The sequence below is a fragment of the Papio anubis genome, chromosome 15, assembly GCF_008728515.1.
Source record: "Papio anubis isolate 15944 chromosome 15, Panubis1.0, whole genome shotgun sequence".
Lineage (NCBI taxonomy): Eukaryota > Metazoa > Chordata > Mammalia > Primates > Cercopithecidae > Papio > Papio anubis.
Genome location: NC_044990.1, coordinates 5,271,837 through 5,291,376, shown reverse-complemented (window position 1 = coordinate 5,291,376; position 19,540 = coordinate 5,271,837). Strand labels below are relative to the sequence as shown.

Below are 19,540 nucleotides of genomic sequence, written 5' to 3'. Positions count from 1 at the left end.
CACAATCCAGAAAAAGAGCTGAAGTCAGAGTGTTACCACAGTTCATAACTGCATTTAAAACAAAACAAACAAAAATTTTGCATTTGAATTTGGAAAACTGTTTATATTTTATTTTATTTTATTTTATTTTATTTTTTATTTATTTATTTATTTTTTTTTTTGAGACTGAGTCTGGCTCTGTTGCCCAGGCTGGAGTGCAGTGGCCGGATCTCAGCTCACTGCAAGCTCCGCCTCCCGGGTTTACGCCATTCTCCTGCCTCAGCCTCCGGAGTAGCTGGGACCACAGGCGCCCGCCACCTCGCCCGGCTAGTTTTTTGTATTTTTTAGGAGAGACGGGGTTTCACCGTGTTAGCCAGGATGGTCTCGATCTCCTGACCTTGTGATCCACCCGTCTCAGCCTCCCAAAGTGCTGGGATTACAGGCTTGAGCCACCGCGCCCGGCTTTACTGTTTATATTTTAAACGTACTATGATTGGGTTAGTAACCAGTTACGCAGATTTACGAGCTATAGTTTCATTTGTGTAAATCTGAAAGACTCCAGAATGTTCTGTGTTTCTAGGTCTTAGGGAGCAAGTTCTACTAACTTCAGGATTTTATGAACTTGCACCACACTCTGTCCTGGCTCGAAAGCTCCCCCACTGAGCACCTTGTGACCCCCACCCCTGCCAGGATGAGCCAGGAGAAGAAATTTCACAAAGTAATGTCATCAGTTAAGGCTGGAAGCAGCCATTTTCACTTCTTTTGTGATTCTTCACTTGCTTCAGGCCATCTGGATGAATATGTGCAGGTCACAGGGCATATGATGGCTTAGCTTGGGCTCAGAGGCCTGATACTGACCTCAGGTGATCTGTCTGCCTTGGCCTCCCAAAGTGCTGGGATTACAGGCATGAGCCACCTTGCCCAGCCACTCTTTTATCTTTTTACAAAAATGAGTGAATAATTGAGTTTAAGAAGTTGCAGTCTCAGAGAACACTGGCAATCTTGCCCAAATTTAGCTTAATGTGAAACGACGCAAGTCTCAGGATTTATATGGTATGAAACACTCAAGTTTTCAGTAATAAAGCAAGGGTCAGAAATAGTTTAAACTAATATGACCCAACAATGCCACGGGCAAAGAGAGTCACACTAAGTTTTATTTTATACACGTGCACTACTATTTCAGTATGTAAAACATGCCTGATCTTACAGGAGCACATTTATTAAAAATTATAAAATAGCCTTCTCCAAAAATGTCGAAAGGCCCAGTTGCTTAATTAGTGCCCATACATAAGAATCCGGGTGGTATTCTCCTTAAAGGGTGAAGGAACAGTTTCTACGGTGTGGACTCTGGGGAACCAAGAACAAATGTTTTTAGCAGCTCTTTTCTTCTGTTAAGTATAGTCTCTTTCCCATCACCTCTCTCTTAAATTTTATCATCTGAATACTTCCTTTTTTAAAATCAAGACCGATTTTATATTATTTTGCCAATAACCACATTACACTTCAAGGAGGGTTGCTCAACTCTGCCGACGGGACACACCAACAGGAAACCCGGGTGTGGGTTGACACCAGGGCTCCTGATGGACTTGGCTCCCTGTGAAGGTGACATCCTAGGTCTAACCTAGCATCGCTTTCCAGATTAAAGGCGAGGAGCTGCAGGCAGACCATGGCAGTAAGTGTATGGCTGTGATGGTTGGAAGAAATCTGATTTACTGAATTGCTTCAGTGGAAAAATTTATTTTGAAATTTGAAATGAATCATCACAAACTCCATCAGCAAAGGAGCGCTTTGAAAAGTCTCTCCAAAACCACACGAAAATAAGCAAAGCAAAATTCTTGGAAGCATTCTAGGGAACGAACAATATACCTTCCCGAAAATGTTTCTTCCCAACAAGAAGTGTGTTTCTGTCGCCTTGCCCAAAGTGAACACCGCTGATATATACCTGAGGTTCTCTCCACAGATGGTGGAGGCAGAATTTTCTAGTAAAACCTCCTGTCTTTGTGACATCATCCGTACAGTATCAAGGGGGAAATGAACTACTCCAGGGACTTCAGCCCCGGTCAAACAAAACTCCTCTGCGTCTCTGGATGTGGGTGGGCATCTGAGGGACGGCTTCAGGCAGCTCTTGGGGGAGGGGGAGAGGCCAGAAGGCGCCCCTCTGTTAGACCAAGGGCCCCCGGCTTTGACAGTGCCCTAGTTTGTCTCAAATTGGTACCATGTTCCTATGCCTCTTTGGGGGTGGGGAGGATATACATTCTCCTAAATGACAATTAAGAGTGTAATAAGGCCAGGCGCAGTGGCTCAGGCCTGTAATCCCAGCACTTTGGGAAGCCAAGGTGGGCCGATCACGAGGTCAGGAGTTCAAGACCAGCCTAGCCAACAGGGTGAAACCCCATCTCTACTAAAAATACAAAAATTAGCCGGGCGTGGGAGCCTGAGCCTGGAATCCCAGCTACTCAGGAGGCTGAGGCAGGAGAATTACTTGAACTTGGGAGGCGGAGATCACGTGAGCCCAGATCGCACCCCTGCACTCCAGCCTGGGAAACAGAATGGGACTCCGTCTCAAAAAAAAAAAAAAAAAAAAAGTGTAACAAGAATTCACTTGTACTCAGGACAGCAAATCAGCACACATGAACAAGTCCTCCAGTCAGCTGGCATATCAACTGGCATATCCCGGTCCTCTGGGGCTTACAGTCTTTATCCCTGCCACTCCCCTCCCCACCAAAAAAATCCCCCCAGTCCCACTAAAAATACTTCCCATGGCCTCCGCAGCTCAGGTCCTGTGCAACTGCATGGTCCCGGCACACTCTTGCCAGATCCTACGTGTTTCTTTACAGAGCAGTCTCCATCTTCTTTACGGGCAAATCTCATCACACAACTCTCCTACCTCCAACCTGCCCTGAGAAAAAGTCCCCCTGACCAGCTGTTAGTGATCAGATCCCCCTCACTTATTTGCCCCCTTTCCAGCCCCTACCTCCTCTCTATGCTGTAGTTGCCTTGACTAGGGCTGGTTGTCCACTACACGGGGGATGCTAGAAATGTATAGAGATGTGTTTTGATTGATAGTTCCAGAAGGATAGGGAAAGAGGGAGAGGGAGTGTCTTAGTTCTTTCGGCCGACTATAACAAAATACTATAAATTGCATGGCTTATAACCCCTGGAAATTCATTTCTGATAGTTCTGGAGCCTGCGAAGTCCAAGATCAAGGAGGTGGCAGTTGTGGTGTCAGGTGAGGGCCCATTCCTCATAGGTGATGTCTTCTAGCTACATTCCCACACAGTGGAAGGGGCAGATGAGCTCTCGAGGGTCCCTTTTAGAGGTAAACTAATCCCATTTCTGAGAGATCCGCCCTCATGACCTAATCACCTCCCAGAGGCCCTATGTTATCTACCATCACCTTACAGTTTGAGGTTTTCACATATCAGCTGGGGGGCAGGGGGGTATATGAGCAGTCAGTTCACAGCAGGAGGTTACTGATTTTTCCAGTCCAGGGCAGGAATGCCCAGTGTCCCGAGCCTCTCACCAGAGGTGGATAAAGAAGAGTCCAGAGCCCAGGCGCCCCCAGTCCCACTAAAATACTTCCCATGGCCTCAGCAGCTCAGGTCCTGTGCACCTGCGTGGCTCTGGCCAGGAATGCTCCTTCTCCCAACCAGGCCCTTGTCCCACATCTCCCTTGTCCCACGTGACCACCCCCGACTCCTCTTTCAAGAACTTCAATATCACTTCCCGGAAGAAGACGCTCCCGGACTCATTAGACTAGGTTGTGTATCTTTATTACACAAGCTCCACTCACAGATCCTAGGACTCAGTGCACTGGTCATTAAGCAACATGTACGAAATTCCTGCCCAACAACTCCGACCTCAGGTAAGCCTCCAGAGGGCAGGACAGGCAGTGCCTGGCTTGCTGGTATCTACATTCACCGCGCCCTCAGAGAGCCTCTTACCTCACAGATATGCTACAATCTCAGCAAACAAAGAAGCTCCTTTCAAAACATCGTCTCCAAACACAATCCCATTCCTGGGTTTAACCCTCCCTAAGCTGTCCCCTGGAGTCTCTGCCAGTAGTTTTCTTTCTACCGCTCACCTTACAAGACACGACAGGTTTATTTTCCCAAATTGTCCTGATCATAAAGATCTAGATTTAAATTCTATACTGACCCTTCAATGCCTAAACAGTTAAGTCCTAGTTTCTTTCCTTCTTTTTTTCTCTCCTTCCTTCCTTCTTTTCCTTCTTAACTTCCTTTTCTTTCTTTTCTTCCTTCCTTCCTTGCCTTCTTTCCCTTCTTTCCTCCCTCCTCCTCCTCCTTCTTCCTCTTCCTCTTCTTTTCTTTCTCTCTCTTTCCTTCCCTCCCTCCCTTTTCTTTCTTTATCTTCCTTCCTTCCTTTCTTTCTCTCTCTTTCCTTCCCTCCCTTTTCTTTCTTTCTTTCTCTTCCTTCCTTTCTTTCCCCTCTTCCCTCCCTCCTCCTCCTCCCCCTTCTTCTTCTTTCTCTTCTTCTTTTCTTTCTCTCTCTTTCCTTCCCTCCCGCCCTCTTTTTCTTTCTTCTTCTTCCTTCCTTCCCTCCCTCCCTCCCTCTCTCTCTCTCTTTCTTTGTCTTTCTTTTCTTTTTTGACAGAGTTTTGCTTTTTTGCCTAGGCTGCAGTGCAGTGGCATGATCTTGGCTCACTGCAACCTCTACCTTGAACCCCATGTTCAAGTGATTCTGCTGCTTCAGTCTCCCGAACGTAGCTGGGATTATAGGTGCCTGCCACCACACCCAGCTAATTTTAGTATTTTTAGTAGAGACGGGGTTTCACCATGATGGCCAGGCTGGTCTTGAACTGATGTCAGGTGATCCACCCACCTCGGCCTCCCAAAGTTTTGGGATTACAGGCATGAGACACCACGCCTGGCCACGTCCCAGTTTCTTAACCTCATACTCAAAGCCCTCTGTAATTCAGCTTTTATCTGCCTTCCTAAACTTCCCCATCTTCCACCCTTTAGTTGCTCAGTTTTCCACCCCTGTCCTGATTTCCCCACTTTGCTTGATTCTTCCTTCTGTTGGATTTCATGGCTAAACGTAAATATTACCTCCTCTAGGAAGCTACTAATAACTCCAAATGAAAGGCGTCTCTCAGTCCTCTGATATCTAATAGCGTTTTATCTATGGTTTACTTGAAACAGCTATTTTCTGCCTTGTACTAGAGTTATTCATTTGCAAATCTGCTCTGGTTGGAATGCAGCCTGCAAAGCTCATGTGTTGAAAGTTTGATCCCCAATGCAGAGGTGCTGGGAGCTGTGGCTGGACAGGAGGTGTTTGGGTCATGGGGGCACCACCCTCATGAATGCATTAATGCTGGTGTCACTGGCATGGGTTCCTTCCCCCTCTCTCTACCCCATATCCTTCCACCATGGGATGACACATCAAGTAGGTTCTAACAAGAAGCCAGCTCCCTGACCTGGGACTTCCCAGCCTCCAGAACCAGGAGCCAAATATATTTCTGTTCACTATAAATTACCCAGTCTCTGGTACTCTTATAGCAGCACAAAATGGACTAAGACAAAATCTAATCTCCCTTTCCATACTACAAACTCTTGGAAGGTGAGGCCAACATTGATATATCTACCGTTATCCTTAGAATCTACCACAGTGTCTTGAACATAACAGGAATAAGGTTAATAAGCAATAATATAATGATTTTTTTCTCCATCCTAATAGTGAGAATTTAGAAATTAATTCTAAAATATTCAATTTGTTAAAGGAAGTCAACTAATGACCAAGAACACCAATGTCCCTCTGTTCTGATATACGTAATATTTGCAATTTACTTCACTTTACACAGTTTCACTCAATAGATTATTGTTTGTAACACAACTCAAAGAAAACCCCTATGCTGAAGGTTCAATAAATCCAGTGAAATAATGACATTGATGATGATGGTGATAATAAAAAGAGGAAACCAGCATCCTATTGGCTGGCTGCCAGGTAATTTGCCAAATTTGGAGGAATTAGATAAGGATAGCAGAACTAATTTAAAATTCACTTGGTGCTGTCTCTTAGGTAAGTTAGCAACTGCTGGGAGTCTACCACTTGTAAACACAGACCATGTTAGGTGAATGAATGGACTTACATAATGGAATCTGGGTAAACTATAGCAATTTCACCATAAACTACAAGGCACCAACTGAAAGTATGTGATCATAATTCCAGGATTAGAAAACCATCGTCTCCACTGCAGAACGGCCACATTAGTTCCTTTGAAGCAGGTAAGTAAATGACCATCTTGTAAAGCTTCTGAGAGTCAAAAGGCAAGCACTTCTGAGTTAGGAACACAGTAGAATGTCTAGATAAGTGGTAAGGGGTCTTCAGAGAGTACTGCGGCTAGTTCATGCTATTTGCAGACTCTTCTTAAGTACTAAAGCCTGGGCTCAGGTACGGAGGATGATGGCTGAAATTTCTCTTATGCTCATCAGACATACCACTTCCCATCACTACTTCTTCCGGCTACAATGATGGCTGAGTCTGTCACCAAAATATCACAGCCTCTGACATAAAATCACATCCCCAACTCTTCTACTTACGCACTCTTATTTACAAAACCATTTTAAAATAAATTAAATCCACTGAGTAAAGATGAATCACAAGAAGGGTTTCACGTTAAAAGAAAACGATTTCACAAGAATGCTCTTTTCTGGGGTGGGGCTAGAAAGCATAAAATTGTATTCTCTGATTTAAAGACTTAAGAACCCTCAAAGGAAAAGGAGTTCTGATGAAATTGAAAGAATATGTCACGTGGCATAAGAAAACGGCAGTGCACGCATTTTCTCTGTCAGTATTTAATAGGTTAAAGAATATCAGTGAGGATGAATCGTTTCTGTTGGAAGCCTAAAACTCACTGACACAGAAACAAAGGCGCTTGGAAACTTTATATTCTTTGGTTCTTTGAACAATAAAGGGCCTTGTCTAGTCAACATTTGGAGCAATTTTTCCCAGGGGGATTATTACTATTTGAGAGGGATGAAAGAGTAGCATTCTCATGATACATTTTTATTTTCTGAGAATAAAAATATGTCTCTTTAGGAGGCCACGTTCTGGATGTATTAAGAAGTGTGAAAAAGCACTGAGTCTGCCACAGTTCTCAGATATCCTCTTCCAGCTGTAAAGACAAACCCCAATCTGGAGAATTAGTTCTCAAACCCTAATTTCAAAAGGCATACATCAAGGACAGGACCCTCTGTTAGAAAGCTAGGAATAAGATCCAACTCCTGTAAGATCTGAGTTATTCTGCATATGGGTAGGGGAGGCTCGGAAATAAAAGTCCAAGTAATTAACAGAGAATTTCAAACCACAGACAATAAGCGTCAACATTTCATTATAGTACAGAGCTTTCCTTGAGGATCTCTGACTCAAATAGTGTTTACAAACTGAGATGAGAATTCCTAGTACTCAAACTATCCAGTCAACTGGAAAGAAAATGGGTTCTCAAAGCCAGAACTGATGAAACCTACCAGCTATAAACCTGAGACCAGCTCTCATTATGCTTTAGGTATGTTTTCACTCTAAAATGTGTTCCTGTGATCTCTTGTTCTGCAGAACTGGAAAAAAAAAAATTGTAAGCACACAGGCAGCAGAGCGGCTGCAAAGCTCCTTGCTGACAGGTGAGATCACACAGCCCTTACCATGCTCCAGAGCTTTCATGGGAAACCAGAAGAGGATGAGGGAGTGGACCAAGGCGTTGATGCAGTGACCCCAGAAAACCTAAGGAAAAACAAACCAAGGGAGTCAGGAGCTGCCCAAAATGCTTGACCTCTGTGAAACTCTCAACAAACGCCACATTGTGAGGGATCCTGACCGTGCGCTGCACGGTTCCAGGAGTAGCATATTATTCTTGACTTCGAAAAACAAAACAAAACCCTCACCCAAATCAACCATTTAATTTTTACATAAAATGACTGGATTATCTCCAGATCATATTACTTTAGTTACAAAGACCTAAATATCTACTCACACGTATGCAGACCAACACAGTCTATCCACACGTGAAAAATTCATTCTGATCAGTTTTCTTTAGCATTGTAAGAGAGACAACAACATTTCACAAACATCCAGAGAAGGGATGGTAGGTCAAAATTGTTAAGAAGAGACTAAAACTGTGTCTCTTCTTAACAATTAACCTGTATCAGGGGCAGATGGGATGCCTTAAAAGCACTGAAAACATTCCACTTGTAAATGTTTGCACGGCATTCTCACTGTTTTGTTTTACTACTTCAAATCCCTCTCATTCAACTTTTTCTATTATTTTTGGGATTTTAGATAATATGCATATTTGAAAGTTCTCTTTATTTTAATATTTAAAGGTCAGAAAAAAGGACACAAGGTTTAGTTTATTCTAAACTTTAGTTTCACTAATATATCACAATCATTGTTTTAACCACTGTGATGACAGAATTATTAACTATTAAAGCCAGATTAAATTTATTTAAACATCTACCAGTTGTCCCTGGGAATTATCATATAGTTTGAGCCTGAGATGACAGAAAATAGTGAAAAATGTTATTATAAGACAATGGAATTTCCCCCTGCTTTAAATGTTCATTTTGCACCATCTCTGATCTATCTAAAAAAAAAAAAAAAAAAAATTCTTCAAAAGTGCCTGCAGATGTTTCCGTGCATCCTCAGCTCTTACTTACTTCCCACCTCAAATGGCCTTTGCATTCAAATTCTGTAGAAAATGGATTTATGTAAATAATGCAGTGAAAATGGGTCATATTTTCCCATTCACGGAATCATAGTCAACAAGGATTGCTAAAAGGAGTCCCTCGGGCCTCTTTGGATATGGGGATGGCAGAACCAGTAAGGAGCCCTTCTGTTTCCTCCCTGCCTCGGATGTAACTAGTGAGCCTCCCCAGAAAAAGGTGGCTGCAGGGATATCAGGAACATCTGGCTCAGAAGAGAGGCCCTGGGAGACCTTTCACTCCTTGAGGCCTGGAGAGGTGACTCCCTATGTCCTTCTCACTGACGGCCCAGGAACCACGCACGCAAATCGTGACCGCCACCAGCACACAGTCCTGGAGGTGAACTGTGCAACAGACCTCTCTCTAAACTTCTGAATCCCCCCGAACGAAGACCTGAGGCAGAAACAAGGCCATGCGGCCATGCTCACATCTCGCCCCTCCGCGCCCAGGCACACATCTCTCTTTTCTTTGGATGGGGTCACCCGAGCACTCTGCCACTTTCAGCTGCAAATGGCATCTGTGTGGCAGACCCCTCTGCTGCCTGAGACTGCCGACCCCTTTAACACCCCACCCAGCTTTGGGCTGGGTTTGTCAGGATCACCTATACCTTTCTTTGGCTCCTTTCTGATTCTCTGGTCCAGAAAAACAAAACCAAACAAAACCCCCACAACTCATGTGATCCCTGAGTTCATATCTAGACAATGTTATGCACAAGCTAAAGACACATTTTATTTCAAATGACAAACCCGGCAACAGTTAGGTAAGCTGCCATCGGGCCTCCACACAGGGCTGCAGGACCGCACAAGGAGGGGTCTCTCACAGCGGATCCTGAACCTGGGCTGTGGGAGCTGCTGCCCACACTGATGTCAGGGGCTGACAGGGAGAAGCGGGAAGGAGTCAACATGCTGGGACCGGAGGTTGCAGCCCACGCAGCACGGACTCGTCGCCTGAGAAGGCGTCTTGAATTCACTGGGCTTGTGGGGTGTGTGTGTGTGTGTGGTGGTGGTGGGGCGAGCAGATCATGTTCTCAGCACTTCTTAAATGTTCTTTCTCAAGCTTCAAATATCTCATAGGCAGATGACTAGAATCAAACAGCCATGCCTTTCTGAGGTGACAATTCTGAGATCACACCCTGTTACCTTTGTGTTGAAGCCTTCGCCGTTCTGGGTGATTTTGTAGAGCTGGGGAAACCTGAGCATGCTCTCCTGAGTGCAAGACCTCTCAAAGATTCCCAGAGTGAAGGGCGGCAAAGCGGTGAAAATCTGCAGGGAGAACAATGAGCCATTAACAGCAGTCCTTCCGACCCACACGGCTGCAGTGTTCCCTTCTACCAAACGATGACTTCATTTCCAGTCAAGTCCCAACCTGAGACTTCATGATTCACAGATCCCCAGACACCCTCCACACAAAGGAAATAAATGAAAGACCATTTTTACATTCATCACTATCAAATGAATACACTGAACACTAAAAAATCATACATTATCCGATTAGCCAAGACTTCTTGTTAAATTAGCAACTACCTTCCTTTGTCAAACGAGGGCTGATGTGGAATCGTGCCACAGTTAGCTCTGTGAAGTGCTGCTTTGTTTTCTGTTCACGCTATAGCAGAGGTAAAACTTACAACCTTCCATCTTGACGCTATACTTAAAGTTCAGGAAGCATAATGTACTTCGTCCATTCATTCATTCAACAGACGTTTACTACAAATGAATTATGGGCTAGATACTGTGATAAGCACCAGGCATGGAGAGATTTACAAACAGAAGAAAGAAGGAAAATCAGGTCCCTGACCTCCAGCAACGCCATCTACTGCAAACGTGGGGGAGGGGAGTGGGGCAACAGGCAGAGAGATAAATACACAAAACGCAGGGCTCTGCAAAACTGTTAATACCTGTTGAGGGAGGACGCAGAAGGAGAAGGGAGAGTCACCAAAGGATTCTTGCACCAAAGAGTATCTGACCTGCAAGGTATTGGACCAACAGGATTTGGCAAGATGCTAGGGATGTGGGTGAGGAAGCAGTCCCACGAGAGATGCACCCCTCACAAAGCTCTGAGCCATCCGCATGCCTGTTTGGAGGTGTTGAACGAAGTTTATAGAAGGCCACTGTTTGGACTGAGCTCCTGCACTCAGCCCCAGCAGACCTGACCAAACCAGAATGGAGTTACCTGTGCTAAGAGCTGTGTCATCAAACTAAACTTTGAAACAGGCCAGTCTTCCAAAACCGAACAAACCAACAAACAAAAAACACAGGAGATTCACAGCAACCAGTTTACCCGGGCACCAGAAAGGGCCCAGTTTACCTGAGGCAGCATGATATGGAAGTCCCCTCTGTTTCAACTCTGTAAAGAAAGTCACTTTGAAACAACCTATTGCTTTTTGCTCTGCTTCTGTTTCCTTAGCCCCTTTCTGCCTATAAAGCTGGCCTCCCCTGCTCAGCTCATCAGAGCACTCATTCTGTTTCATGGAATGAGATGCTACCCAATTCCAGAATGGCTAACAAAAGCCAATTCGATCTTTAAATTGTTGTAATTCTGTCTCTGGACGAGGAACCTTCTAAGATACACAGGATGGTGGCTGGCTGAGGGGTGCAGTGTAAGGCAAGGATAGGAGGGAGACCAGACCAGTCTCCAGTGACAATGAGTTCTTGGGCAGACGGTGCCTTGCAAGACCTTTGACTTTCACCTGTACTCACATTTGTGTATTAGAAAGATAAAGCAGGAGCTGAAGAAGGTGCTTGGAAGACACATGTCATTTTAACTCAGGACATGTTGGCCCTGAGGGTCCTTCTCCTGCTTGGTTCTGGGAATGGTTCACAGAGCCTGGGTCCCTTGCTGCTGAGCATCCCTCAAATCCCCACCCACAAGCCCAGCAAGCTCTCAGGCCTGTGGGAATTGGACGTGCGTCTGTAAGAGAATTCTGAACTCACACTAGCTATCTGGAGATGGAGTGTGCGGCCAGAGGGAGCTGTTCCCAAGTCTATTGGGAGCAGGCAATCGGATGTGCGGTGGGTAGAGGCAGTAAAACTCTCACGCTCTTCCTTCAGGCCACAGCAGAATGGAAAGCAGCCCTGGGATTTCAATGTGCTACAAAGACTTCAAGGAGAAATCCACAGGAGACTTGTTGCACTCACTTCCTCACAACAACAAAAGTTGTCTGTTTTATAGGTGGACAGAGCTTCTACCAGAAGCCAGGAGCCATGCACACTTTCTTAGTCCATATCCTCACCTCCATTGCTCTGCATCCATGTGTACGTGTGATGTCATGCCTACTGTTGACGTGGCAGTCTTTTTCTTTTTTTTAAACTTGAGCTTCTCCTTCTACCTATCTTCAAATTCTCCCCTGTCCTTCATCACCATGCTATAATGAAGCCCAGCATGCCTACACATTTTCCACTCTGCCTATAGCATACTACACACACACAGACACACACACACACACACTAGGGATCATAATTTGTTTCATCAAACGTTGACGCTGGCCAGTCATGGTAGCTCCTGCCTGCAATCCTAGCACTTTGGGAGGGCAAGACAGGAGTTCGAGACCAGCTTGTGCAACACACCAAGACCCTGTCACAATTTCACAGAACACACCGAGGCAGTGTGTGCCTGTAGTCCCAGCTGCTTGGGAAGTGGAGGCAAGAGGACTGCTCCAGCCCAGGAGGTCGAGGCTGCATGAGCTATGATTGCACCATTGCATTCTGGCCTGGGCAACAGAGTGAGACCCTGTCCCCTGCCAACCAAAAAAGTAGACATTATACACATTTTTCTTCATCATGCTCTTCTCGCTAAACAATGCATTACAGAAAGCCCCCCCAAGTCCCTTGGGTTTGATGCTAATGCAGTCTTTTAATGCTCACATAATAATTCATAGTACGGATGTACCATTTTTTTAGGCATTCATCCGCTGATGGGCATTCATTTTCTTCCCAGTTCTTTGTTACCACAAACATGTAATACATATCTGTACTATATTATAACATACAGGCTTTTTCTTTTATCTCTATGGGAAGAAGGCCCAGCAGCAGAGTTAAAAGGATACATGCATTTTTAATTTTACTAGATTCTGCCTTTCAAAGGATTTTGAAAGCGTTTTCCTCTCCCATTGCAAAAGACAATCACAGATTTTTCCCTATTTCCCTATCAGCAATGGTTGTTACATTGGTCTTTTAATGTTTTCCAGTCTTAAAAATTAAAGATGTTACTTCTTACTTTAAAAAGCTGCATTTCCCCAACTACCAGTGAGTTTCAGCATGTTTTCATACATTTGTTGGCTATCTGCATTTGCAGTTCTGTGGAATGTCTGCTCATGTCTTTTGTCTACTTCTTACTTTAAAAAGCTGCATTTCCCCAACTACCAGTGAGTTTCAGCATGTTTTCACACATTTGTTGGCTATCTGCATTTGCAGTTCTGTGGAATGTCTAACTCACGTCTTTTGTCTACTTTGTATCCATGGCTTATCCTCTTTTTAAAGAGCTCTTTGAGTAGAACAGATATCAACTCTGTCTTTATGTTATGAAATTTCATGCAAATGCACTCTTTGTCTATTGGTTTTTAAAATGGGTTCTTTTGCCATATAAAAGCTTTTAATATTTAAATGGCCAAGAAATGCTTCTGTGTGTCCAATTGTGGCTACAGAAGTTTCTCCTCCATGAAAATTACATGTTTTCAGGAGTGTCTTGTAGGATTTTACTATTTTATTTTCCACATTTAAGTCTTTAATATATCTGGAATTAATTTTTCTATATAGGAGTCCATTTTTTTTTTCCCCCAAATAAAGAGCCAGTTGTGACAACATAATAAATGAGGCCAAACTTTCCCCAATATATTGAAAGATCACCTTTAAGGCTAATCAAATTCTCATGTATTACACATGTAGACCCTAGAATGGGAATGTAGTTCTAGAATCTCCAACTTATTTGTCAATAACAGTGATTTGGTTATGGTGGCTTCATAGTATAGTCTGATATTTAGTAAAAATAAGTCTAATTTTATGACCTTTTTTTGAGTGTGCTTTACATATTTATTCTCAGATATGTGTAAATTCCATTAATACTTTAATATAACTATATGCAACTTTCCCCTTTCCTCCCAAAACATTCACCTGTTGGGATTGATTCTATGTGGAATCACATATATCTACATTAATTTTAGAAGAGTTGAATCTTTTATGATATTAAGTCTTCCCATACAAGAAAATAGTATGCTTTTCCATTTGTTCAATAAGACTTTTAAAAATGTAGGTACTGTAGACATTTTTCCTATGCAATATATAATTGTAATTGCTTTACTGAAAGAATTCTTACTTCCTTTGCATTTTTAGGTGTCCATTGCCAGAGCAAAAAAAAAAAAAAAAAAAAAAAGCTATTTATTGCTAGGCTAGAAAATGGCTGTTGATTTTTAAAATATATTTATCATGTATCTAGTCACTTTATCAAATTCTCTTATAATTCTAGTATTTCTCTACTGGTTTTCTTTGTTTTCTAGATAAACAATCATATATGAACATATTTACATTACTATATTTCTGTGAGCATATTTGTATAAGTACAGAGATTGTTCACTGTTTTCCCAATATTTGCAATCTTCTTTGCAGTTGCCAAAAATACGGAAACAATGAATTATATAGCGATGGCAGGCATCTTGATTAACTTCTTATTTTAAATGAAATCATTTCAGAATTTTACCATTTTGGGCAGCATGCTACTGGTTTTTGTAAATGGTATGAATTCCAGTTAAGTGGCTTTTTTCTATTCCTATTTTATTTAGAGTTCTTATTTTGGGAATGGCAGCTGAATTGCTTCAAACATTTTTATAGCATCTGCTGATGGGATCATGTTTTTCTTATTTTATTGATCTGGTGATATTTAGAAAGATGTTTAATTTCAAGTCTCCTGTATTCCTAAAATAAATCTTACTTTGTCACATACTTTTCTTTTAATTATTGAACTCCATTTGCCAATATTTTATTTAGAATTTTTGTATTTCTGTTTTTAAGTGAGACTTCTTCCTCAAATGACGCTGGCTTGACAACAGGACTCATTTTCTGCAAGAGGTTCAATAATACTAGAGTGCTCTCTGCATTGTAACAAACATAAAATTTAGCTGAAATCCATTTGATCCTAGTGGCATTGGCCCCTAGTGGCATTTTTAGTCTCATTCTACCTACAAAACAAAATGATATAGAAATTTGACTATAAGCCGGGCACGGTGGCTCACATCTATAATCCCAGTACTCTGGGAGGCTGAGGTGGGCGGATCACCTGAGGTCAGGAGTTCAAGACCAGCCTGGCCATGGTGAAACCCTGTCTCTATTAAAAATACAAAAAATTAGCCAGGTGTGGTGATGCACACCTGTAATCCTGGCTACTTGGGAGGCTGAGGCAGGAGAATCACTTAAACCCAGGAGGCAGAGGTTGCAGTGAGCCAAGATTGCACCATTGCACTCCAGACTGGGCAACAAGAGCTAAACTCCATTTCAAATGAATGAATAAATAAATAAATAAATTAATTAATTAATAAAGAAAGTTGACTATGGATATAATGAAAATCTTCTGGGACAGCATTCATTTATTATTTAGGAAGAAGCCTGTTTCTTCTTGTTGTTGTTGTTGTTTTTGAAACAGAGTCTTGCTCTGTTGTCCAGGCTGGAGTGCAGTGGTGTGATTTCAGTTCACTGCAATCTCCGCCTCCCAGGTTCAAGCAATTCTCCTGTCTCAGCCTCCCAAATAGCTGGGATCACAGGCTCACACCACCACACCCAGTCAATCTTTCTACTTTTAGTAGGGATGAGGTTTCACCATGTTGGCCAGGCTGCTCTCAAACTCCTGGCCTCAGGTGATCCACCTGCTTCGGCCTCCCAAAGTGCTGGGATTACAGGCGTGAGCCAACGCACCCGGCCTCAAGCCTGTTTTAATGCTATTAACTTGTTATGAAAATTAGTTTGAGAGGCTGAGTGTGGTGGCTCACGCCTGTAATCCCAGCACTTTGGGAGGCCAAAGTGGGTGGAACACAAGGTCAGGAGATCAAGACCATCCTGGCTAACACAGTGAAACTCCATCTCTACTAAAAATACAAAAAATTAGCCAGGTGTGGTGGCGGGCGCCTGTAGTCCCAGCTACTTGGGAGGCTGAGGCAGGAGAATGGCGTGGACCCCAGGAGGCGGAGCTTGCAGTGAGCGGAGATCGTGCCACTGTACTCCAGCCTGCGCGACAGAGCGAGACTCCATCTCAAAAAAAAAAAAAAAAAAGAAATAAAATTAGTTTGAGAAACAATGACTTGCTACTTCAGCTGACTTGCAGAATCAAAGAAAGAGTACATTTAGAAGAAAAAGCAGGAGAGAAATACTGCTTGAAGAATATGACAGGGGAGAACCCAGCCCAGAGGAAGAGGATCACTAGGAAATGCGTTCCACATCACAAATGTTCTCTTGCAGGTAGTCTCTAGAATGATCCTGGGCTGGAAAAATTGCTAAATAGGGCATTATTGGAGCAAGAATGGCAAACTGGAATATGGATTAAGATGAATTAGATAATAGTATTAAATTCATGTTAAATGTTTCAGATTTCATCATTATAGTTTGGTTGTATAAGAGGAAGATCTTGCTACAAGATCTTTAAGCAGGAAAGGGACATGATGTTTGTAATACTCCGCTGGGTCAGAAATAAATGCATTCACAAGTGTGTGCATGAGTGTAGGCACGTGTGCATGCGGACAAGTATGGAGAAAGAGAATGCAGTAGGGGAAATGCTAATTACTGTTCAATCTGGGTGAAGGGTAAATAGTAGTTCTTTGTATCTTTTTTGTAGCTTTTCTCTAAATTATACGAATGTCACAATTATCATGCGGGCAAATTTTCATGTTCCCAAAAGGTTTGGCCCCTCCAGTATGAGCAAGTCCAGAGCCCAGTGATGCATTTGAGTTCACTTGGCAGATCCTTGACCATTCCATCCCAACTGCCAGCACTCACCAGCAGCCCACTTCAATGCCTGCACTGTGGACTCTGTGGTAATCTAGGCCCTTTCACCTTGAAATACTCTTTTCTATCACAGTGTACTCTCTTTATAGTTTGGGGGACAGAAAAACTGCATAAAATATAATCCCAACTCTAAAGTCATGCATAACAATAACTAGAAAAGTTTGTAGCTCATGACTGTAATCCTACCACTTTGGGAGGCCAAGGTGGGAGGATTGCTGGAGCCCTGGAATTTGAGACCAATCTGGGCAACATAGCGAGACCCCGTTTCCACACATTTTTTTTTTAAATTAGCTGGCTGTGGTGGCACTTGCCTGTGGTCCCAGCTATTAAGGAGGCTGAGGTGGGAGGATTGCTTGAAACAGAGAGGTTCAGTGAGTAGTGATGGCACACTGCACTCCAGCCTGGGTGACAGACCAAGACCCAGTCTCAAAAAAAAAAAAAAAAAAAAAAAAAGGCAAAAACTGCAATATCTCTGAGATACTCTTTGGTAATCTGAGGCGGGGCTCAGGAATCTGCGTTTTTCAAATAAACCCCTGTTATTCTCCTGCAAATGGTCTGTGGGCCTTATTTTGACCAACACTGCCCTCTAGGCTGTCAGCATCTTATGTGTAGTAGGCACTCAATAAAATCTGTTGGATTAATTTGAATTGGCCAAGACTGCATGGAGCTAAGAAAAGAATCCAGCCCTCATGCCCTGAGCATGGAAATCAGGCTAAAATCCACTCATGCTATAAGCAGGTGATTGTTCTTCGCTCTACAACAGAATCTCTCCTAGGTCTCAGCATCTTGTTTCTAAAATAGGGATGTGGCATGTGTTTGTGTGAAGTGTCAATTCCACGGACACCTGACCCCTTTCAAGTCCTGAATAATCGTGGAGCATTCTGCATATTTCCCCCAAATGGTAGAACAGCTTTAACCTACTCAAAATAGTTCCAGGAGGTGCAGAGTTAGCAACCTGTGGTCTACCCTTAGTACACAAAGGGAGGCCCTGCAGCCCTTATCCATGGGTAGGTGGTCAGAGTAGTTTTTCCAGCACAGGAGAGGAATGGACATCAATTCTGTCCTGTTCTTACCCCTCCTAATCTTTGTCTTTTAGGGCATCAGTATCAGCAAGAAATACGTGAGTGCACTTTGCAGCAAGTTAACACAGTTACGGACTCACCAACACAATATTTAACTCAAGATCCGGACCCAGTCCTCCTTGGAGGTGTCTGAATCCACACATCTGACCCTCTTAACCTGCAAGCTACCCAGGGCCAGGGCAAACTACTGCATTCAGCATTTTACACCCGCGCCCAGCACTGAGGTTATCCATAAAGGCAGGTGAAAGCATGGAAGACTTAAATATCTAGCCACCAATGGATATGCACGCAAAGTATTTCTAGTACCATAGGTTTTATCATTGTACGCCTGGTAACTCCCATCTACATCTATCCACGATGGCTGCTTCAGAATGTAAATTCCCAAGTGAGAGAACAATTCAAAAAATGGGGTCTCCATTTTCTGGGGTCTCCAGAGTGCTCAGCTACAAGCCCCTTAGTTCTTCCTGCCAGTGAAACAAAAAGCAAGAAAGCTAAGCAGCTACTGAGCCATTTTAGCTACAGTTTATATTTATTTCTAGCTTCTGAATTCATCATAGTTATAAAAAGTAATAAAAAAGGAACTCAAAAATCATAAAAAGTACCAGATGAGCTGATGACCATCCTCCACAGTAGCTGGAAGTCAGAATTCATTATTTTAGCTCTAATTGCAGAAGAAAATGTGCTTCCACAAGGACAGATACCCTTTCAGGAAGGCCAGAAGGGACACCAGATCACACACTGTATATGCGTATCTATGTTTAAGAATTCAGAACAAAAATAATGAAGTGGAATGAGTTTAGACGTAGTTCAGAAATGTGTACTTGAGCTAAAAACACGAAAGTGTTGCACAGGCATTTGGGGAGGGGGTAACAAGGGTCTATTATCAAGATATATGGGTTAATAATTTCATGGGGTTATTCAAGAATGATCTGCTATGATGGAAACCATGTGTGGAGAGTTTGGGCTTCTGCAGGATGTTTCACAGCAACAAAGGGCCTAAAGATGTATTTGTGCTGCCTGCTAAGTATACAGATGATTGACTTAGATACACTTCCCAGACATAAACAGTGAAGGAATGCCACTGAAGTTCTAAGTTCTGCATGCTATCAGATAGAGATGAAGAATGCTTACCACATTGTACAGGCCGATGCACCAACGTTCAAATAAAATCTGCCCAGAAAATCCATTAACAAAGGCGAACCAAAGCTGCAAGAGAAGAAAGTTCATGAAGTTTTATATCAATATTGACCTAAATGTTTCCATTCACCGAAGAAGTAGCGGGAATGTGGACCACCAGCTGGACACAGCTGCTAAGGAATCAGGAGCCACAGGACTGTAGCAGTTGTTCCTTTGTAAAACATAGATTCCCGATATCACAGAAATCCGTATTGTAAGGAAAATTTATATTTAAGGCATACATCCATTATTAAGAGAGAATATGCACACGTTCACAGAAAAATATATTTAATTTGTTTTTAATAGGTTTGGTATCAAAACTTTCTCATTGACTGGAGGAGTCTCAGCTTCACATTCTTGTTTTTCTCTAAAGTGGATTTGAGAAATATGATGTGTCTTTGCAGGACTTTCAAATAGATATAAATCATAAATTTAAAACAACAACAAAAGCTCCTCTGTTCTGTGTGTGCTGAGTTCATACATTATCGACCCTCCTTAATCGGACGTCTACCACCTTGACCAAGGTCAAAACAGAATCACATAAAAGAAACATGCTCAAATCATTTTTTGAAGTAATGAGAGATGTATAAATAAATAAATAAAATGTGGA

The 19,540-nt window shown here is 42.8% G+C and overlaps 1 protein-coding gene across 2 annotated transcripts in view; it reads right to left on the bottom strand.

Moving 5' to 3' along the window:
- ATP8A2 (ATPase phospholipid transporting 8A2) overlaps positions 1–19,540 on the bottom strand; it is a 642,805-nt gene that overhangs the window by 168,543 nt on the left and 454,722 nt on the right. For both annotated transcript variants that reach the window (XM_031655775.1, XM_003913687.5), the window contains exons 28-30: positions 18,886–18,960; positions 9,833–9,955; positions 7,638–7,716 (exon numbers count right to left, since the gene is read on the bottom strand). In XM_031655775.1, the coding sequence (XP_031511635.1) occupies positions 7,638–7,716; positions 9,833–9,955; positions 18,886–18,960 (277 nt within the window). The remainder of the gene's footprint in view (positions 1–7,637; positions 7,717–9,832; positions 9,956–18,885; positions 18,961–19,540) is intronic.